The sequence below is a fragment of the Tupaia chinensis genome, unplaced genomic scaffold (genome assembly GCF_000334495.1).
Source record: "Tupaia chinensis unplaced genomic scaffold, TupChi_1.0 Scaffold000037_18, whole genome shotgun sequence".
Taxonomy (NCBI): domain Eukaryota; kingdom Metazoa; phylum Chordata; class Mammalia; order Scandentia; family Tupaiidae; genus Tupaia; species Tupaia belangeri.
In genome coordinates this window covers 584201-607939 of record NW_006159476.1, presented here as the reverse complement: position 1 = coordinate 607939, position 23739 = coordinate 584201, and the positions used below count along the sequence as shown (strand labels likewise).

The 23739-nt window shown below is 38.7% G+C and overlaps 1 protein-coding gene across 1 annotated transcript in view; it reads left to right on the top strand.

Annotated features, from left to right (window-relative positions):
- CCDC73 (coiled-coil domain containing 73) overlaps nt 1-23739 on the top strand; it is a 130308-nt gene that overhangs the window by 103466 nt on the left and 3103 nt on the right. Inside the window, exons 13-17 of the mRNA XM_027771861.1 lie at nt 1941-2051; nt 5702-5836; nt 13696-13885; nt 15252-16769; nt 18993-19126. Coding sequence (XP_027627662.1) covers nt 1941-2051; nt 5702-5836; nt 13696-13885; nt 15252-16769; nt 18993-19126 — 2088 coding nt within the window. The remainder of the gene's footprint in view (nt 1-1940; nt 2052-5701; nt 5837-13695; nt 13886-15251; nt 16770-18992; nt 19127-23739) is intronic.

The window sequence follows — 23739 nt, the reverse complement described above, 5'->3', positions numbered from 1 at the left end:
TTTTTTTTTTTGGAGAGGTTTCTGCTATAGGGCGCATGCGCTAACCAGACAGACAGAGACATAGAGACAAAAGGCGAGAAATCACCCCCAAGCGGGGATGGTCACACTGCAATCCCTTCTCCATTCTCCTCTCGGGATCTTGGGCACGCACGCACACGTGCCCAGCGTGTTTTAAGCCACCGGGTCCGGGACGCGAACCGTAGTCAACTACATGGGAGTCCAGCGACATAGCCATTATGTTAACTGCTGGTTCCCGAGACTGGTGTATTCTTCATAACTTCCTTCAACTTTGTAAATCTTTCAAAATACAGAATGTTATCAGTATGAATAGATATTATAAAATATTTTAGACTGTTAGAATACCAAACACTTTATTAATTATATACCATGGGACTACTTAGAAACTGCCCTATTATATGTATCTATAAATTAAGGAAATGAGACTTGCATAAAAATATTTACATTATCCTGAAATACAGGCAGTCAGAATAGGTAATTATTGGGTGCTGTAAAAATGCATAGTCCCTTGTGCTTTCAAGGAGAATATTCATGTTAACATTACAAAATGCTTTTTATTAAATAAGTTGCCAAATTTTTGTGTGATGATGTCTTACATATTAATATTCTGGATGTAACTGAGAATTCTTTAAGTAGATGGAATATTATGAAGTCTTTGAAATGAGAGGGACCCATGTATAATACAGTAAATAAGCAGCAAGATTTATTTGTTGTAAAGCAGCAGATTTTAGAACAAATATGTATGATAGAGCCTCATCTGTATTTAAAACATGTAACATATATAACATATATTTGTATGTTTATAGACAATTTATTTTTTTTTTTTTGAGAGGTTTTTGCTATAGGGTGTCTGCACTTGCCAGAAAGACAGAGAGAGAGGGGGGATGGCCATGCCACAATCCCTTCTCCATTCTCCTCTCGGGATCTTGGGCACACATGCACACATGCCCGGTGTGAGTTTAAACCACTGGGTCTGGGACTTGAACCGCAGTCGACTACATGGGAGTCCAGCAATGTAGCCATTATGCCAACTACTGGTCCCACTTATAGACAATTTCTAGAAGGATCTATAAGAAACTGCTGCAGTGGTGCAGTGGTTGTTTTTTCTAGGGAAGAGAAGGAGAGAGGATAATTTTACCTTTTCTTTTTATAGTCTTTTGCATGGCTTGAAATTTTTATCTTGAGTGTACATGGCTTTAGTAAAGATAAATGAATGCAGAAATTCAAGATATATTAGACATGTAGGTAAGAGTTTTTACTATTTATCTTTGTACAGAAGTTTATTTGGAGTATCAGCAGATAGTGAAGGAACCTAATAATATTGGTGACACTGACTTAATAATTTTAAAACCATAGGTTTAGAAAACACTTGGTAGTATTTTTACTATTTAAAGGTTTTTTAGGGGTGTTGGTAGTGATTATATTATGGTAATCATTCAATGAAGTAATTAAGTTACTATGGTAAATATTTAAATGCAAATTTGAAATTAAAATTAAAGTTGTATTTAAGGATTTTCTAGCCAATCAGTTTATAAAATGACCAGATAGGAAAAAATATTCTGTAGTGGTTAAATTTGTTTTTAGTAGGGTTAGGCTGGACTATGCTACATTTCATACTTTTCAGTGCTGTACTTTATATTACTTTTTTCAGTACATTAAAACTTATGCAGTGAAACTGAATAATGGCAATGTTTTTATACCCTTTTATAGCCATTTCTTTATCATAGCCTCCCCCTATTCCTGTTAGCTAAACTATAAGCACCTTTCTGTTAATTTATGAAAATTATTGTTGAGATAGCACATTATCACTGATCTGCATGGCTCTTTCAGCATGTTAGAAGCAAAGGTCCAAGCAATATAAAACACATCAAAATTCATTAATGTGGTATTGATTATTTTTTGGATAATTAATTTTATTGCAGACCCTTGAAAGAGATAATGAGCTGCAAAGGGAGAAGGTAAAAGAAAATGAAGAAAAGTTCCTGAATCTTCAGAATGAGCACGAGAAAGCACTAGGAACTTGGAGAAGACATGTAGGTTTATTACATATTGAAATTTTGGAATATTTTAAGTAGTTATAGACATTTAAAATAACTATTTCATGCTAAGAAAATATTGCAAAAATAATACAGGAATAAAGTCAGGCATGTTTTCTTCTTGCACTCATATTTCCAAAAAGCAAATGCTTTTTAAATGCTAAACTTAATAAAATTCCCTATAATGTTTTCATGTTTGCCTATATATACACTTGCACATATATGTGTGTATGTGTGTGTATAGAATTTGAACAACCTATCATGTGTGACAAGAAAAGTACTTTACCTCTTCATAAAACCATAGCATAGTATTTTAGTAAATGATTAAAATAAAGAATTATGTGTGTATTGTTGCTAATCTATTTTGCTTTCCTCAGCAATTTTGATAAGCAGTGTTAGAGACATGTTAAGCACATGTATGCAGTGGTTGAGTTGTGTAGTATTAACATTTTATCATGAGTCAATATGTTATAAGCATGGCTACTTCTGTAAACTTCATCTGTTTATTTTACATTAAGTTTTAATTTTAGTGAAGTCGGTAATAAAATAATAGTGTATAATGATGTAAATTCAAGTTGGGCAATAAAAAATTTCACTTTAAGAATTGGTGGACTCCCAAATTAATCATTCCTCTTTAATACAAATTTTCATTGCTTTTAAAATTCTTTTTGAAGAACTAACATAATTGGAAGTCACTGTTTATGAGTTTCTGAAGTTACATTTTGGAGAAGTATGTTATATTTTAGACTCCTATAATAATGTAATGTGTAGCTAAATACTGGCTTGATAACATCATATGATTCTATTTGATTTAAATTGTTATGTAAGTAACTCTTGATTCATTTGCAACTGGTATGTTTTCTTGATTTCTAGTTTGGTACAGTCATATCTTCACAGATGATGTTGATAAGCTCTACTCAAATCTTAGGAAAGCATTTTGTACTTAATTGTATTAGAATACTAAAAATGCGTAGAAATCTCTGCACTTTGGTGAACTTTGTTATTAAGCAGCAAACATGCTGATCTTCATTTCAACTCTGGTTAGTGGACGTTGCATCCTAGCACCTCCCCACTGTTTACATGACCGTGGAGGTGGCACTGTTAGGATGACGAAAAGTACACAGTGAAAAGGAAGTGTATATTTATATATGCCAAACATGCCAACAAAATCAATTAAACATTCATTTCCTCTGGTGAGACTCCAAGCAGCCTGTCTCCCCCAGAAAAAGAAAAAATGATTGAATTAAGAAAAGTAAGTGGCTTCACTAGCAAGGCCTTCATCTCTACACTGGTATAAAATTGGATTTATTTTAAAATTTTTAGATTCTATAATGATTTTGACTTCTTTAATGCATCAATACTAAACAATATAGTTAAGTAAGAAACTGCTTTGCCAAGAGTAGAGATCATATCTACTCTTCAGTTATATTTGTGTCTCTGTAAGGTTTTCACCATCCTTTAGTGAAACACAGTGGTAAGTATGGCCACTCAAACTGAATCAAGTTGGGTTAAAATTACATAAAGGCAAAAATAAGTTGGACTCACTTAAATTGCTGTTTTATACAAGAGGACTACAAAATTTGTGGAAAATGAAATTAAAGTATGACTTGTTTTCATACAAAAATTTGAAATCTATACAGTTTCTCCATAGCAGGCATGTCCCATGAACTTCATTTTTATGCCAGAGTGTGTGTGCACATGAGGGAGGGAGGAAAAGAGAGAGAGAAAGAGACTGTGGAGAAAAGAAGAGAGAGAGAGAAAGAAAAAAGAGAGAGGGGAAGGAAGAGAGGGAGGAGAAAAGCACCCTCAGCAGTGACTTTCACGCTGCGATTCCCTTTCCCCAGATCTCCAGCTGCTCAGGATCCCGGCGCCTGTGTGTCTGCCAGCCAGCCTGGGCATCCAGCCCATGACCAGCCGTGCAAGCCTTACCGAGCTTGGGGTCAGCCGCTGTGCCACAGCAGCTGGGCCTCCTTGAATTCCCTGAAGACCCCTTGCATTTGGTTATTCAAATAAATAGTAAAAGAAAATACTATGTTAATAAAACTCACTGAATATTGAATCCATAGATATTGACAGACAAAAAAGACTAAATGTGGACGTTCAGAAATTATGTCGAGAGGACCAGACCTGTAGCACAGTGGTTAAGTAACTGCACATGGGGGCAGATCTCACATGGCTGACTGGGGTTTGAGTCCTGACTCTTTGAGGCTTGAAAAACATGCTGGGAACATGTATGTGCATGGCCAAAATCTTGATGGGATGGGTAAACGGAGGAAAAGCATGACCAGACCCCATTGTGTTTGTGTAGGGGTGCATCTCTCTCTCTCTGAGGAACTCACATGCCCTCTGGCAACAAAAGAAAATGACCGAGGGAAGGAGAGGTCACAGGAGGAATTAGGTTCATAATATTTACAGAGCACATGCCGTGAGTTAGACACTGTTCAAGGCACTGGCTTTTCAAAGATGCTTATGTGGTTATAGAAGAGCTCCTACTCGCAAGGAACAAATAATATGGAATTACCCACACGGTGTAGGGCGCTTTTTAGAAGAATGGGTATCTTTATTTTATTTACTTATTTATTTATTGGAGTTTTTGCTATAGGATGCATGCACTTGCCAGAGAGACAGAAAGCAAAAAATCACCCTCCATGGGGATGGCTATACCGCAATCCCTTCTCCTACAGTCACCTCTCGGGATTTGGGGAATGCACACACATGTCCCCGGCGTGAGTTTTAAGCCACTGGGTCTGGGATTTGAACTGCAGTTGGCTATGTGGGAGTCCAGTGACATAACCATTATGTCATCTGCTGGTCCCCAGAATGGATATCTTTTGCTCAACTTACCTTTCAAAGTCAATTCTAGTGTCGTCATTTTTCTAAGACGTTTTCCAGCCTAGCTAAAGGAGTGGCTTGTTTAGTGCTTTTATAGGACTTGAATTCTTCTGAAAAGCACTCACAGCCATGTCGGGGAGAAAGGACTCTTTGGCCTACATGGTCATCTACTATCTCACACTCTGCCAACTCAACCTCCATCCACGTTGGGAGTAGTTAGGTTTTTGTATACAAGAACCAAACACCTGAAAATAGGAGACCCAGAGGAATTCTTTCCCTGTAGCTCCCTTAGCAATAAAAGGAGAAAAACTCCCCTCTGAAAACCTGGACCCAGACTCCTTCTGTGGGTTCCACACTCCCACCCGCAGTAGGGGAGGGATGTTGGCATGGAGCTGACACGTAGAGAAGTGCAGGAGCTACAGCCACAGAGATGCACTCCAAAGAAGTAGGAAGGACTGAACATATCACCAGGTGACTAAAAATGAAGGCAAAGCCTTAAGAAATAGGAGAAAATCAGGAAATACCTCCCCCTCAAAGAATCCAACTCCTCACCAACAATGGATGAAAAAAATGCTATCACTGAAATGTCAGAAAAAGAATTCAGGATATTTATTTAACAAAACTCAATGTCATGCAAGAGGAAACAAAACCAATTCGGGAGATGAGAAAATCCTTCCATGACGAAGAAGAAACTCAACAAAAGGAAAAGGGCAGACACATTGAAAATGAATCAAGTAGAATTTGTGGAGATAAAGAATGCAATACCTGTTGGTTTCCGTTAAATTTATAACATGTTTTGATTAAATTTACAATAGGTTGAAGAACTTAATGGAGAAATTAGTGAAATGAAAAATGAATTATCATCACTTAAAGAAACTTATGCTCAGTTACAAGAACATTGTAATAAATTATGTGATCGGAACAAGTTTGAGGAAAGCAAGAAGGTTCAGGTAAAATTCAAGTGTGTTTGGGGCACCAACTGCTCACAAAATTAGGGTCGTCAGTGATGGTTTCTCACACGCATTGTATTCTAAATGTCTCCACTTTTTAAAAGCAAGTGTGGTCTGTAATACAGTTCAGTTCATTTTTGTATGCAGTGTGACATAAGGATAAAGGTTATTTTTTAACATATGGATTTCCAGTTGGTAAAGCGCACACTCGTTTGAAGTGCTTTCTCCCACTGTACCTTGGTACTTTCTTTGAAAATTGGCTGACCAAATGTATATAGATCAACTTCTGGACAATTTATTGTGCTCTATTGATTGTATGTCTGTATTTAAGCCAATACCTTGCTGTCTTTATTAATATTGCTTTTTGGGAAATCTTCAAATGGACCTAATTCCTTCAATTTTGTGGCTCTTTAAATTTTTTTTTTTGCTATTGTAGTCTTTTACATTTCCATATCACTTTTCAAATCTGTTTATCAATTTCTGATTTAAGAAAAGTCTGGTGGCCAGAGGTGACATGGTGCTTAAGGTGCTGGACTCCCACCTGGTCAACCACGGTTCAAGCCCTGAACCTAGTGGCTTGAAAATTACACTGGGAAGAGGGTACCTGAAACAGCTCCTATAAAACTTTGGGTACTGAGTCTCTAATGAGCTTCCCTGATAGACAAAAATTACATATGCTGTCACAGTTGAAAGCTGCAGGAATTAAGCATGTCCTTTGTGACTCCACTGGAAGGTGACACCTGGAGCTTATACCTAGTTGCCACATGCACCTTTTCTTGTACCTTTATGCTGTAATAAATTTTAGCCATGAGTACCGACTACATTTGAGTCTGCTGAGTCCTCCTAATGAATCACTGATCCTCCGAGTAGTCTCGGGGACTCCCTAGCACAGTCAATTTGAACAGTTGCTCGTAATATCCTCTTACTGTATTCTTTTGTAGCATCTACATTGATGCCCCATTATATTTTTTTAAAGATTAATTTACTTTAATTTATTATTATTATTGTTTTAACAAGAGAGAGAGATAAAGTAAGAAAGCAAGCTGCCAGTTCTGGGACTCAAATGCAGTTGGCCATGCGGGGGGATCCAGCGCCCCAACCACCGTGCTACCTACTGGCCCCCACTTTAATTTTTGATATTGGTAATTTGCATCCTCTCTCTCTGTCTCTCATTTCTTGATCAGTTTAGTTAGAGGATTTTCAGTTTCATTGATCTTTTCAAAGAATTATATTTTACCTTCATTGATGGTACTGCTTTTGTTTGTACGTTCATTATTTTATTGGCTTTTACTATTACCTTTCTTATTTTCTTCATATATGTTATATATATGGCACTTGTGCTCCCTAGAGAGGAGGGAGAAAGAGTGAGCAAGCCACAGTCCCTTCTTTACTCTCCTCTTGGAATTTTGGGCATGCACATGTGCCTGACATGGTTTTCAAGTTGCCGGGTCCAGGACTTGAACTGTTCAATTGGCTTTGTGGGATACAGCAGTCTAGGCTACTGGCTGGATCAAGTTCAAAATATTTTAATATTTTTCTTGTGAGGTCTTCTTTGACCATTGGTGTAGGTATAACCAATCAGAAGTATATCAATTTTTAAATATTTGAGAATTTTCAGAGTATCTCTGTTAATGATTTCAAATTTTATTTGGTTGTGGTCAGAAAAGATTTTAGTAGAACTTCCATTCTTTAAAATATATTCAGATTTGGTTTTGGCCAAGCACATTGTCTATTTTGGTGAATATTCTTGTGCCTTAGAAAAGGCTTGTGTATTCTGCTATTGATTGGTGGAATGTTTAATAAATATCAATTAGGGCAAGGTAGTTGATAATGCTCAAGTCTTCCATCTTGTTACTATTTTATATATAAAATCTTGAATTATAATGGACTTACCTTTCTTTTTTCAGCGATGTCTATTTTTACACCCTTGTATTAGGTATATGATTTAGGATTGTTATGGCACATTTATGATTGTTGTGACTTCCTGATTAATTGGCCTTTTTATCATTATGAAATGTTCACATTTTCATTCTCGTACTGTTTTCTGTCCTGAGCTCTGTTCTGTCTAATACTAAAATAGTTGATCCATCTTTTAGGATTGCTATTTGTGCTGTAAGTCTTTTTTTTTTTTTTTTCTTTTTAATTTGAGAGAGAGAGAGGTAGAAGGAAAGTGAGAAAGCAAGCCACCAGGTCTGGAACTCAAACTATGGTCAGCCATGTGGGAGTCCAGCATCTTCAACCACCATACTACCTGCTGGCCCTAACACTTCATTTTTCTTTTGGGGGGGAGTATTTATATATATGTGCGTGTGTGTGTGTGTGTGTATATATATATATATATAAGCAAAAGACAAACAGGTACCACCCTTGAGAGAGTCTCATCACTCTGCAACTTCCCCCACCCCCCCGAGCCTTCCGGCCAGCTAGGCTCATGGAGGAACATGTGCACCTGATATGTCTCTGTCCACCCAAGATCCACACCATGATCTTCTCTGTGGCTCCAGCATTGTAGACCAGTGCCTGTCACCCCTCCACTGTGGCTGGGCTCATTTATTTATATATTTTTATGTTTACTAACATGAAGAAGTCCTTTGTTTTCTGTTTCTTTCAGAACTATTGTTTGCATTTTGTAGTTGTGATAGTAAAATATATATAACAGATAGCTTGCTGTTTTAACCATTTTTATAAGTGGAGTTCAGTGACATTAAGTACATCACAGGTGGGCATGCTTGTGCACCGAAAAAATTATTTTATGAACACAGGCAGCAGGCCAGATTGGGCCTTTGGCCATAATCTGTCAACCTCCTGGTCTAGAGTTTAATCTGTCATGGTCTACTTTAAATGATACTATACCAAACTTTTTGGTAAGGGTTGAAGTTTACAATACTCTTTGTAATCTTCTGTCCTTTGTGTTTTCTGTTGTTGTTTTTTAAAGTTTTTTCCATAAGGCACTTGTGTTTTCTAGAGAGACAGTGAGAGAAAGTGAGAAATCACGCCTCAGAGAGGATGGCCACTTTGCAATCCCTTCTCCATTCTGCACGCATGGCATGAATTTCAAGCTGCCAGGTCTAGAACTTGAACTGCAGTAAGTAGGCCTGTGAGAGTTCAGTACCTTAACCACTATGCCACCTACTGGCCTCCCCTTTGTGTTACTTCTCTCATACATTTTACTTGTATATCTGTTATCAATGCCACCACACACCGTTATTTACTTCAAATGACCAGTTTCTTGGTAAAGGGAATAAAAGGTCAGATAAAATGGTTCCTGTATGCACCTAGTTTCTGCTGTCCCTCCTTCCTCTGGGTGGAGCCAGGTTTCCATTAGTGTCATATTCCTTTAACCAATGAACTTGCTGTAACTTTCTTTTTCTCTTTTTGCATGTGTCTACTGGTAAAAAAATTTTCCTTAAGTTTTGTCTGAAGAAGCATTTATTTCTCCTTAAATATTAAGGATATTTTCACTGGATATAAAATTCTAGATGGACAGGTTTTTTTTTTTTTTTTCTTATTATTTTTTCTTAGATTTTTACCATAGGGTTTTTGTGCTAGTCAGAGAGAAACAGAGACACAGAGAGGGAAAGTGAAAAAGACCCCTCCTCCCCCCAGCAGCCCCTTCTTGTCCACTCTCCTGTCGGGATTTTGGGCACCCATGCACATGTGCACAGTGTGTTTTTTGAACTATCGGTGTAGGACTCAAACTGCTCAGCCAGCTGTATGAGATCCAGCCACCAACCACCATGCCACCTGCTGGCCCTCACCTGTTTTTTTTTTTTTTGGAGTGCTTTTTTTTTGCTATAGGGCGTGGGCACTCGCCAGACAGACAGAGAAAGAGAGAGAGACAGAAAGCGAGAAATCATCCCCAAGGAGGGATGGCCACGCTGCAATCCCTTCTCCTCCATTCTTCTCTCGGGATCTTGGGCACACACACACACGCGCCCAGCATGAGTTTTAAGCCACCGGGTCCAGGACGTGAACCGCAGTCGACTACATGGGAGTCCAGTGACATAGCCATTATGCTAACTGTTGGTCCCTCACCTCTGTGTTTTTAAATTAATTTTATTCACAATAGAGAGCACACACATGCCCATTAAAAGGACAGGGAAAATGAGAGAATGAAGCACTTCTGACAGGGCCTCATCACACCATAATCCCCTCCCCCAGCCCTTCAGTCTTCAGGTTCTTGGGCATATGCCCCATGTATTTTTAGAATGACTTGGGGAGCCAGACCTATAGCTGGCTGTGTGGCTTCCAGCACTGCAGTTCAGTTTGCTACCAGCTGCACCACCAGGCTGCTGGGACCTGGCTTTCAGTAACTTGAAGATGCCTTTCTATTATTTTCTTGTCTGCATTGCTTCTGGCAAGAAGTCTGGGATAACCCTTATATTTTTATCTCCCTCTTTAAGTGTTTTTATCTCTGACTGCTTGTAAACTTTTTCTTTTTGATAATTTTCAAGCCATTTGATTAGATTTATCTTGATATCATTTTCTCTGTGCATTATGTTGTTTGAGATTTATTGAATTTCTTGGATCTCTGGATTTATAGTTTCATCAAATTTAGAGAATGTTTGGTTACTATTTCTTTTTTAAAAAAATAGAAATCTTTAACTTTTTTTGTTTTTAATTCATCAGAGATCACATGCGCTCACCACAAAGAGAAAGCAAGAAAGCACCGCCTCTTCCCCACCCCTACATGGAGCTGCAATCTCTTCTCCATTTCTCCCTATTTTTGGGATTTCAGATGTGCGCACATGTGGACACACACACTGGCATGTTCCTCTAGTCCATAGGTCCAGGACTTGAACCACACAGACATGGAGGAATCTGACCCGGCGGGGCCCCAGGATCTGTTTGAGACTCCCAACTTTTGAGCAAAGTTTGGGTAGACTCAGCATGTTGGCAAGGCCACTTGCTGTATGCTCTGGAAACTACGGTAGCCTTGCTGGGAAGCGACCCCCCTCTGACTCTTTGATATACTACTATAAAAGAATTACATAGCTGTCTTATACATCTTGAGTACGTGATAAGATTTTCTGAAAGTCCCCCGACTACTCTCCTTTGCCCTAACCACTTACTGTTAATTACAATGCTTTATCCCTGTGGTCACAATAGAGGGTGTGCTGAAGTTTTATTTAGGCAGAAATAATCTTCTTGACCTTTAGAAGGCCCTTTAAGATACATTTAACATAAGCTTAAAAGTAATCTTTTCTTTACATAAAATAGGATTAGGCCGAAACTGGCCCAGGACACCCCCGCCCTCATTAAGTGAAATAAATAAATATATTAGGATTCCTTAAATTAAGTTTTAGATCCCTATAAAATTATGTATCATTCTTTATTGAGATCCATAGGAACTAATATCTATACTTGAGATTCTTTTTATTTTAGCATCATACTCAGTAATTACAAAATGGCTGCCATCAAGCATTGGCTAATAATTAACTCTGCTTGCTGGAGGCTATTTCCCAAAATGACATTCCATAAAGTTTCCGAAGACCTGCCTACATTAAACAAACAATTGCTGAACTGTAATAGACCCGCCCTTAATCCAACCCTGAATGGAATCTATGTTCCCTATAATTAAAACTTTATGAGCTAATAATTAGAACACATAGCCCCTCACCCGTTTACTTGCATGTATCACATTTTCAATAAAAAGGCACGATAATTCCTAGCAGTTGTCACTCTTCAAAGAATAATCTCTGAGGGTGTCTGACTGAGGACGTGCACGAAAATGGCACCGAGGCCTCAGTCTTTTGTTCCTGCGCCGCCTCCAATGAGTCAACCCACCCCGCTGAGGCTGGACCCCAACACAGTCAGCCCTGTGGGGGATCCATCTGCTTAACTACCAGGCTGTGGGCTGGCACAGTCACTATTATTTAACTGCTCTTTTCTGTCACTCTTCTCTCCTCTGGTGCGACTTCAGCCACACATGTTGGCCCGCCTTGTTCCCCACAGCCCTGAGGCCCTGTGCACATCTCCCCTCCTCTCTCTCTGTTGGGTCGTTTCTGCTATTCTGTCCTGGTGGCCATTTGTCTTTGTTTCGGAAACGTCCACTCCACTGTTAAGCACAGTCAGGCCTTATTTCATACTCTGTGTTTCATCTCTAGAATTTCAGTTTGGTTCTTCTGTTCACTATATTTACTTTCCTCTTATTTATTAGGTTGCCAGGAAAGTCATGATGTATTTTTCTATGTTTTTCTATGCAAAAATGTGGCTGGTTTCCATAAAGTTTGGAAAGTTTGACTTCAGTCCATTCTTATACTGCTGCCAGAATGGTCTTTCCCATAGGGTAACAGTATTCATTCCTGGCTTAAAGACATTTGGTGATATCTCAGCATCTTCCTGGTAGAATTGAATATCATTCATTTTTTTTTTTTGAGAGATTTTTGCTATAGGGCACATGCACTCGCCAGAAAGACAGAGAGATAGAAAGCAAGAAATCACCCTCCAGGGGGGATGGCCATACTGCAATCCCTTCTCCTCCGTTCTCCTCTCAGGATCTTGGGCACGCACACACACGTGCCTGGCTTGAGTTTAAGCCACTGGGTCTGGGACTCAAACCATGGTCGACTACATGGGAGTCCAGTGACATAGCCATTATGCCAACTGCTGGTCTCAGAATTGAATATCTTTAGTGAGCTATCTGAGACCCTTAATGACCTGAGCCCAGTTTACCTCAAGCCTCATTTCTCTCCATTCTTCTAGTATCTAAACTCTAGCCAAACAGAATCACTCAGTTCCATAAACAGACTAGAATCTTGCTAAAAAGTTAAGTGTTCGTTCGTTCTTTCTTTCTTTCTTTCTTTCTTTCTTTCTTTCTTTCTTTCTTTCTTTCTTTCTTTCTCTCTTTCTTTCTCTCTTTCTCTTTCTTTCTTTCTTTCTTTCTTTCTTTCTTTCTTTCTTTCATTCTTTCTTTCTTTCTTTCTTTCTCTTTTAATGTTTTCTATGGGGCATATGTGCTTGTGGGAGAGAGGCAGAAAGAGAAAGGGAAAGCAAAAAATCCTCTCCTGTGGGGGATGGCCATGCTGCAGTCCCTTCTCCTCCATTCTCTCCTTGGGATTTGGGTACACACATGCCTGGTGTGTTTTTTAGCTATCAGCTCTGGGACTCAAACTGTGAAGCTGGCCATGTAAGATCCAGGCCCTTAGCTACCATGTCACTGTCTGGCCCTCTCTCCCTATCTTTATACCAGACTGCAAGTTTTTAAAGGCAATTCCTATACTTTGCTCATTGCTGTATCCCAAAGCCAAGTATGATGCTCTATGTGTAACACGTGCTCAATATGTAAGAGGAGGAAATTGGTGTTGAATTGCTTCTGTTTGAAGGATACATAAAAATGCCATTCGCAGGCATTTGCCTGCCATGCACACCTCACTTTTAGTTAGGAGGTGATTCTTCTATTAGATATAACATGTATTATATAATAATATGGTATGTATATTTGAAAACACTTCTGTCTCTATTTTATTTAAATATTACTGTGTAATGAACTTAAAAGTGATTTTGTTATGAGGCATACTAAACTTACTGAAAAAAATCATTTGGCTTTCAATTAAAAATTGCTGAATGGTTGAATTGAAAAACAGATTCTGCTTTTCTCAGCAAAAATTTCTCAGATGCTTTATACTTTTTAAGAGTCTGTTTTTGGGGCCAGCAGGTGGTGTGGAGGTTAAGGTGCTGGACACTCCCACATGGCTAACCACGGTTTGAGTCCCGGACCTGGCGGCTTCCTTTGTCCCTCCCCCCCCCACGCCTCTCTCTGGTCAAATTAAAAAAATAAATGAATGAAAAAATAAAATTAAATAATAATGAAAAAAATCTATTTTTACATTAAAGGAATTTTTTTCACTTTACACTAGAATATACCAGAAGTAAATAATACAAACAGTGAAATGTCAACTGAAAAATCAGAAAACACCATTATACAGAAATACAATTTTGGGCAAGCGATAAGAGAAGGAAATCCTGAAAGTTTTTGTTCAGATACTGAATATGGAGAAAAGAAAGAAAAGAAAGAAGGTCTCCCTGTAGAAGAAATCATTATAGAAGGTAAAATTATATGGCTGTTTTCTGAGTCATATATTGGGTTGGTTCCACCCACCACACACACACACACACACACACACATTCAGCATATATGTAATATACATGTACACATATATTCATATCACATATACATATATATTCATATATATACAATTAATAAATATACAGATATATTTATTTTGTAATCAATATTTTCTAAGAAAACTATCTTCTATCTCCCTTCTCATTATGTACTACTTGGCTTTTTGCCTTCACTTTGCTGAGTGTGAGCTCCCTAGGGTCATCAGTAGCCTGCTGATGCCAAGACCTTGAGCACTTTTCTGAATTCCAACAACCCTTCTTTAACCACTGAAGTAATTTCCTGAGTCTTTTGTCTTGAAAAAGAGTAGTTTAAAGATGGCACTGGTTACAGGTGCTCAAGCCTAGACCAAGCAGCCACTTGGTGGAGATGTTGTAGAGAGAACAAGAGGGTAAAAATGTCCTTCCAGTCCTGAAATTTTGTATTCCAGATATTGCGACAACATTAGGAATTTGAAATCTATGGTTAGAACATAGATGAATAAAATTAATACCTTGGTTAAGTAGATATTGTATGCAATTGTCCCAGGCTATTCCAAACTTTAAAGAGACACAGGGTAGTGAATACAAAAGTGCTGATTGTCAATCTGGAGGAAGCTAGCAACAATGTCTAGATACTGCTGGACATGGGAAGTAATTGAAACTAGAGTAACCTGTTAGGATAAACTGATTTTTATCAGCTACGTATTTCTATGGAATTTCACTAGAGAATAAAAACCATTTTATAAAACCTCAACTTCTTTCCACATTTTAAAATAAAAAATACTTTTGCTAATAATGAGATAAGAATGTAACATGGAGGGAACTGAATATTCAGCATACTCAATTTATGCTTGTTAATGGGAACTGAATATTTAGGTAAAGTTGATGTCATTTTGTTATATAATTATTGTCTAAAGAAATTTGTAATGCTAAATAGGTTTTTATAAAAATAGGTGATGTATATGTTTTATAAAAACAGGTTTTAGAATATAATATAAATTTTGGGAACCAGCAGTTAGCGTAATGGCTATGTCGCTGGATTCCCACGTAGTCCACCGCGGTTCGCATCCCGGACCCGGTGGCTTAGAACTCACGCCGGGCGCGTGTGCGTGTGTGCCCAAGATCCTGAGAGGAGAATGGAGGAGAAGGGATTGCGGCGTGGCCATCCCCCCTGGGGGGTGATTTCTCGCTTTCTGTCTCTATGTCTCTGTCTGTCTGGCGAGCACACACGCCCTATAGCAAAAACCTCTCAAACAAACAAAAAAAAGAGAATATAATATAAATTTTTACTGTGTTCTCATCATGATAGATTTGCAACTTTTTGAAAAATGCTTCAAGAATGAGATTGGTACTGCCTTCCTTCAGGATGAAAATCAAAGTGAAACCCCTCTACGTGAAATCCTCTGCCTCGATAAAGAAGTCACCAGACTAGGACAAGTCTTGAATGTGGCTGACTTACAATCAGTTACTACAGAGCTAAAAGACACTGTGTGTTTGGAAAAAGACGACAAATGTACAGGATTTAAATCAGTGAGTAAACCTTTTTTAATCGCGAATAAGCCAGTAGAAACAGAGCAAGCACCTCCAGGAAGAACCGAAGGATTAGACATTCATCATGCAGATGGGCATCCTGAGGTTGAAAATAACCAAACGTCACTTCCCCGTGTGCTGGTGGGGATGGCTCACGATGCAGAGGACAGGAGAGCTGTTCCTGAAAACCAGCCATTCAAACAGTACGGTCGGCTTCCAGGCATTCCAGAAGATGCTACTGAGATGGAAATTATAGACAGTGACCAGAACAAAGTGCAGTTGGACTCATCTCTTGATGAAGAGATAAATCTTGTTCAGTGTCAGAAATCTAGTTTACAGGATTCAAATAATGTGATGATAGGTGGCAAACAGTGTACAACAAAGCAAATGCAACTGCAAAATAAAAAAAGTAAGAGCAGCCTGTCATCTTTGAAACAAACCTCCAATTTTCAGCAGGTCCCTTGCAGTGATACTTCAGAGAGACCTGAGCAGGCGGCTCCTTGCCATGGAGTGGCAGATCACCCTGTTTCCCCTGCTGCTCTTGAGCAGCATTTGAAAGCACTCCTTAGGAATTCAGATAAAAGTCTTAACATTACGCCTGTGTTGGCGAAATCCAGCTCAAGGCCGGGGGAAAGAAATATATGGAAAGATATGAATATGAAACCTCGCACGCCTGACCGGCCATCTGAGAGCTGCTGGGGCTGTCTAGAAAAGAGCAGGAAGGCCACTTGCCATCTTCAGGCTGACAGCGAGGACAGCCACGCTCCACAAGCCAAAGAGGCAAGAACTGTCGTCCACACAAAGGCTTCCACAGGAATTCCGCTCCCCAGTAAAGAGACTCAGACTGACGAGAATCAGATAACTGAAGCCACAAAAAATGACCCCTTCTTTGTGGATGTTAACGAAAGACAGCATACACTGTCAAATAATACAAAGAAAACAGAGTCATTAAATGACCCAGTTTCAGGAAAAATGTACAGTGAAGAACAGCTGGAAGAATCCCATTCACTTCATATAAAGCCATCAGAAGATTTAGTAAACAGAAGTGGAAGGTCAGCCTTTGATCTTTCAACTTCAGATAAAAAAACTGAGAAAACTCTAGTATATACAGATTTTTTAGATCCTGGTCCTTGGCCAAAAGTAAATCAAGCTCAAAGTCAGACAGCGAGCACTTCAACGTGCAGGATTCCCTTGTTGTTGAGGGAGAGACTGGTAGGGCCGTCAGAAAACAGAAAGAGCGTTTCAGTGAGTCTGCGTGAAAATGGTGGTGAGGAGAATGTCAGCAAGGATGTACCAGGTAAGAGAGCGGCGCTGTATACTTACTACTTTTGATAAAGGTTCTCCAGATAGGTTGTTTACAATGAAAATGTTTAATATAATTAACATATACATTAATATTATCAATTCGACAAATGTATCTACGCAAAAGTAGGAAAAGTTTATTTAAATTGAAGTGGATATTTTTACCTATATCTGGGCCAATAGTAACGCATGCCATTGTATTTTGGAAATACGAAACATTTTTATCATGAAGAAATAGCAAAAAAACCCAAAATACCTGGGTTATTGACTTAAAATTAGGAACAGCTTACCTGATCGGATCCTTATTTTCCAGAGCACATGCAGGGAAGTAGCTGATGAGGCGTCTGACAAAGTGCAGTGTGCTCCTTTCCTTTTGAGCCCTTAGAAATGTCCTCTGCTAGACTGTTACTTTCATCGTCCAGCTCTCTTCTCTTCTTAATCTTTCCATTATCTTTCCCTTCACCAGCACCGCAAATCTAGCTTTCTTCTCTTGTTTATAAGTAATAGTAACGCATAACATTAATTTATTTCATGTCATTGATATTTGCACTGTTTCAAACACTTCAGATTGAATTCCTTAATCATTATGTGTCTATATTGATATATCCAAATATGAAATACCTTAGAGAATAGAAGGGCTGTTCTATTCTTTAAAACTACCACATGAGACAACATAATGTCCAAGTTTTGCCTTATAGTATTCCATAAAATTTTTTTAAATAGGGAGAGAGAGGTTAATGGATAAAATACATGATTTTATGTTGATGGATATTGAAGTTCTATTCTTATTTTTGAAATTTTTCATAAAAATATTTTCAAATAAAAAACATACTCCCCATCATGAATCCAATTTTATTTTAGAAGGTTCACTATATAAATGTTTGAGTGAATAGATGCTGTATATAAATCAAAGATAGCACAACGAAATAGTTTAAGGTGTGTGAGTCAGGCCTGTCTCCTAGCCGAGTAGTTATGGGATCCTACACACTGCAAAAATCTTGGTCCTGAAGGCATAAAAATCATGCCAGACCCATGAGTGGCCAAGCCTCAGGTCCAGACAGGATGGCAAAATAGAGAAGGGATTGCAGTGTGGCCACACCCAATGAGAGGGTGCTTTTTCTGTTGAACACATGCACCCTTTGGCAATTAAAAGAAGATGTATGGATCTTGTGGAAAATAAGTTTACATTGTAAGCAATCTCACAGTCAAAGTTGTTAAGGTAATTAAAGATATTCTTGGATTTTAAAGGAGCTTCATGGTTTCAACAGTGTGCTTTCTCTGCATTAGAGAAATGCGGATTATAATGAAAGCTGTGTTTGGTCCTCAGGTTTAGCTGGCTTTTTTTTTTTAAAAAAAGACAAATTTAAAAATTACATTTGGGGATTAAAAACAAAAATAAGTACGTCTTGTTTGCTAGTACTAATGGGGAGAAATGTGTGGAAAAATAAATACCAAAAGTCTATGCAACCACATTTCCTAAACTCTAATTTTTGATATAGTAAGATGCATTACTTCAGATTCCATTAATTTTGAATTAGTCAAGAACTGGTTTAGGAAGCTGGTCTAACATTTACCATTTTCTCAGAGGTCTTTTAAGTTAAAATGCCAACAATATAAACATAAATAAGATATAAGGGGAGATATTCAAAAATCTTTAGAAATTCAATTTGTAAAATACTCTTAAGCCTACCCAAGTCTCTTTTAAAATTTGTATTTGACATGCTTCTCTAAATTATTTTTATCCATTTATAAAGCCCGGTCACCCCTTCTAAACAGCCCTTTGTTGGGCTTCTTGCTATGGGCATTTTCTTTAAGTATAGTTTATAAACCCAGTGTCCACTTGGCTCAGACTTTCCTTGTTAATCTGATTTGATTTTAGAAGGTTCACTGTATGAATGTTTACACGTGTGGGCAATGCAGTGACCAGGGGAGTATGGTAACTTTCGAAGTGGTTGTAGAAGGTATTTATATCATCTCGGTACTTCTAATGTGAAATGACAGTTGTCAACAGGTTTTAGAAAGCAGCAATATAATCTTGTTTGTTTTCTGAAATAAACTGCTTAAGAACAAAGTCTAGGAAAACTATCAAATATTCACTGTAAAAAGTTGTTGCTTTTTAAATAGAAAAGCACCGGATTAGAGTGAAACTAGTTCAGCCACCAAAATGAGCACCTCGAGAATGAAATTCAGTCATTACCATTTCCTCTTTGTCCATCAGATACGACCAGCATTAACAGAGTTGCTGACACTTTGAATAACTGGAGTATCCATCCAGATCCCAAGGGGGAGCCCAGTGAAGAGAGGAATGCAATTGCCAAGACTCTTTATGATTCTTCTTTTCCCACAGAACATGTAAGTCAATTAAAAATATTGCCGAGCAGACCTTGGTGAGCTAATTCTACAGATATTTGTAGAACTGTATGCATCTGGATGCTTTAAGACCTAACTGATCTCCAAAATAATATCAAGAGGGCAACATGGCACCATTTTTCACAATTAAGGTTGATAGAAAACAGCAGGAAAAAGTCACAGTGTATAAATCAAGTAGATAGAATCCAGCCTGTTTGGGGAAGGACAGTGTGAGGCATCATATTATGCACTTCTAGTTTTCAGTCACCTAAATTTTGAGAGTTATATTTGAACATTTAAAATTTTAGTTTAATAAAAAAATTATGCCTAATACACAAATCAAGTGTAACTGATTTTCAGAAAGCTTAGGTTAATTTATATTACTTTTGGAAAACAGTTACTGAGATGGAAGAAAACCTATATATTGTAAATTATTTCAATTAGACCGCAGTGTGTGAAAGGTTCAAATATCCAGAGTGATATGATAGTTAAGTATGGATGTACGTATTAAGCAAAGTATTTGTAGAGATTATATGGCTCCTAAGAGTCACTTCATCATAAGGAAAGCAACTAACTACAGCTGACAGGCTATTTGATTAAATTTTAAGTTTACATTTTAGTGTGCAGAACTTTAGCAGCATAGGAGATGTACTGGTCAAAGTCTAAAAAAACAGATAATCCTATGTGTAACTGCTAAAAGGTGACCCGAACTTTAGATTAGGAAAGATTACTTACACAACTGCACAGTGACAGATTTAAAGGTGTATTTTAACATTCAGGTGCACTTTAAACAACTCTTTAGCATATACAACAATATTTTTGTACTAACACATCTGACTTTTTTTTTTTTTTTGAGAGGTTTTTGCTATAGGGTGCGTGCGCTCGCCAGACAGACAGAGAGAGACAGAGAGACAGAAAGCGAGAAATCACCCCCCAGGGGGAATGGCCACGCCTGTAATCCCTTCTCCTTCATTTTCCTCTCGGGATCTTGGGCACGCACGCACACACACCCAGCATAAGTTTTAAGCCACCGGGTCTGGGACGTGAACCGCGGTCAACTACATGGGAGTCCAGCAACATAGCCATTATGCTAACTGCTGGTCTCTACATCTGACAGTTTTTAATAACAGATTTTATTTTCCTTTTAAGTTGGAGAAACCTCAAGTTAGATAGTGTACCTCGCTGTCAGGGAGAATTTAAACAAAAATCAACCCGTTTTCTCAATTGAGCTCAGCGGTACTGTTGTTTTAGTCTGGTGTGTGCCAGCGTTTATCTGTGAGACGCGGTAACTGGTGCACAGTGAGTTTGGCACTGGGAAATCTAGATCTGACCTTGGCCGACTGGGTAAGTCATAGAATCAAAGAGTAAAGGAAGCTTAAGAGCCCATTTCTAATTAAGTTGAGTATTTAACATTTGTAAGAAAGTTGTCCTGCTTTCCAACAGTTCAATGGCATGCTGGGAATTTCACATCTCCCTTGAAAGCCCATTTCTTATAATTAACCTAATAGGGAAGTTCTTTGCTTTTAATTCCTAATGCTCTTCCCACAATTATTGTTTTAAAGAATTTACACTTATAGAATTTGTAACTTTTTCAAAGAAATATTCCCACAACATCCTGTAAGGTTTTTTCCTGTTTTACAGAAGAGGAAACTGACACAAATGTGAAAGAACTCTCCAAGGTCACTAAGATATAATCTGCAGTGGCTCTAGACTAGATGTCTCGCCTTTAGTGTTAACGCCAGAGGTTGGCTCTCCTTCCTCTGAGATGTTTTAGATTTTGGAATATTTACATCTCTATGAGCTACCTTGGGGATGGGACCCAAGGGCAGACCCAGACATATTTAATAGACACCTTACCGCATACAGGCCAAGGGCAGCCTTCTGGTCATCTTTGTATTGCGGCAGTTCAACCCATCACATAAGGTCAGGTGTGGGATTTCCCACCGTGGCTCATCAGTGTTCTTGAAGTTTCGGATTTTGAGGCATTTCCGATTCCAATTAGGGAGGTGCAACCTGTATAAACACGTTCTGTAGAAAAGCAAGTTTCTCCAAATACTGGCACGTGAGATTCCCCAGGTTACTGGTGCAGACATATCTCATGTGTGCTGCTGTGTGTCAGACTGTGTCGAGGATTACTGTCCCACCTTATGCTTGACAACTGAGTTATCACATAATACTGGACAAATTCAAAAGTAGTTTTTTTTTTTTTTTTGACTGAGTTATCACATAATGCTGGACAAATTCAAAAGTAGTTTTTTTGTTTTTGGTAAATAAAACTTTATTAGCACATGACCGTGCCCGCTCTTTCACATAGCGTCTCTGACGGTTTTGGTGTTGCAGTGAGTTATGCTGTGCTTGTGGAAGGCCATTTGGCCCAGAGATGAAGGTATTTACTGCTAGTTCTTTTAAGAAGTTGGCCAGCCCCAGTTCTAAATGAAAACTTGTAGTTTCATTTCAAGATAGTTCTTATGTGGTGGGTTTTTCTTCTTGTTCTTGGAGGGAGGGAGGCTGGCTGTAATCTTGGTTATATCCAGGAATGAGATAGAGAAAGGGTCCACGGTAAGCAAAGCAAGTTCGGTATTTTATACATCCGGTGAGCCAGGTTCATAGCTAGGTTCATTCAAGTTCTGTGAAAACAATCGCAGGCTGAAACAAAAGGATGAGTACCCACCTGGAGAATCGTCAGGCTGGAGTGAGTCTTCTAGATCAGGCACAGAGAAGTAGGTGATGATTTTTTTCTACAGAGATAGGGAGAAGATCCAGGCAACGTGTCTGGTAACGGCTGGAACTAAAGTGACTGTGCTGGCTGGGAGACCTCAGCGGAGCGAAACAGGACAAGCTATATTGAGCGCAAACCTCAATATTTTGTTTTTCTGCAGCTAGTTTCCCCTCCCCCCCAAAGTGGGCAGTTAAAGGGAAAGAAACTAAAACGGGTCTGTGTAGGCATCCTCCACCATCAGCAAGAGTCAGGATTTCGGTAAATTGCTAATTTGTATCAGGATGCCAAATATATTAAAATGCTGTTTTTCATTTTGTTGCAAAATAGGGCCATACATCATACATTATCATTTTACTTCAAAATAAGCAGCAACCTAGATTTCTCGCACTGCATGGGTTACTTAGAATGTTGGTCCTGTGAGCTAAATGAGGTAGGCTAGCACTTACATGCCAGACGTTGTCAGAGAATGTACACGTGTGCTCCGTTTTGTCATAGGATGTGTATGCCTGTCGCAGAAGAGGAATAAGTGAAAATTTCCCCTGGGAGGATGGCCATGCCATAAACCCTTCTCTCGGGACTTGAGGGACATGTACATGCACTGGAGTCATTTTGAAACTGGCAGGTCTGAGACTGGAAGTGCGGCCTTCCATGTAGGAATCCAGTGCCTTAGCCATCATGCCTCCTGCTGGTCCCTGTAGGAACCAGCTACTCTGCAGTAACCGCACCGCTGCATCTTGCCGCCAGTTAAAAGATGCTGGCAAAGCTGAGGCCCACAAGTGAGGTGAGCTGCCAGAGACCTGTTGGCGGCCCGCATGGGTACTTTGAAAGAAGACAGGCCACTAGACAAACATGAGCACGGCATCACCCAAAGGTCAGAGGTAAAGACTGGGGAGACTCGTGGCTGGCTAGAATGTCCAAGGAGCCCAACAGAGCAACCCCCCAAAAAACATTCCTAAACTATGGTTAAATTTTTTTTTTTTTTTAGGTTTTTGCCATAGGGTCTGTATACTCACTAGAGAGGCAAAGTGAGAGGGGATGTCCCCACAGGGGACATTGCAATCCGTCCTCCTCCATTCTCCTCTTTAGGATCCCGGGCACATGAGCACATGCCCCGGCGTGATCCTCATGCCACTGGGTCTGGGACTCAATCCACCATCTGCATGTGAGTCCAGTGACCCAACCTCTGCGCCACCTGCTGGCCCAGACTGGTAAAGATCTTAATATAAGGCACTACTCAAAGATCTATACAAAGATTTATAAACAAATGATATTTGCTGTGGCCTAATTTTTAACAATAATTTCCTTATAGTTTAAATGTCCAGCAAGAGAGTGAATTATGGAATATGTGAAGCAATCCTCTTAAGAGATTTTTAAGAATGGAAGGAAATGCTAAATATATTAAGGCAGTATATAAACCAATACAAATACAATGCAAAATTGTTTTAAAAGATTTTATTTATTTATTGGTTGATTTATTTTCATTTGACCAGAGAGGAACAGAGAGAGAGAGAGAAAGTGAGAAAGCAAGCTACCAGGTCCAGACTCAAACCACGGTTGGCCATTTGGGAGTCCAGTGACTTTAACATGCCACCTGCTGGCCCCACAACACAGATTTTTAAAATATGTATCCTGGAAAGAGGCCAATATCAAATGTTTAATGGTAGTTGAGATCTTGGGTGATTTTAATGCAATTCTTGTCCTGTTTTGTATTTCTAAAATATACATGTGTTTCCCTTACAATTATATTAAAAAACAGCACTTAAGTTAAAGTATTTTTTTGAATAGATGATTTTTACTAGAAATCTATCTGAAAACCATCAAAGATTTTTTTCATGATATTAACTCCAATTTATTTTTCATAGTGATAAAACTGGAAACAAAGTAAACATTCAGCAGG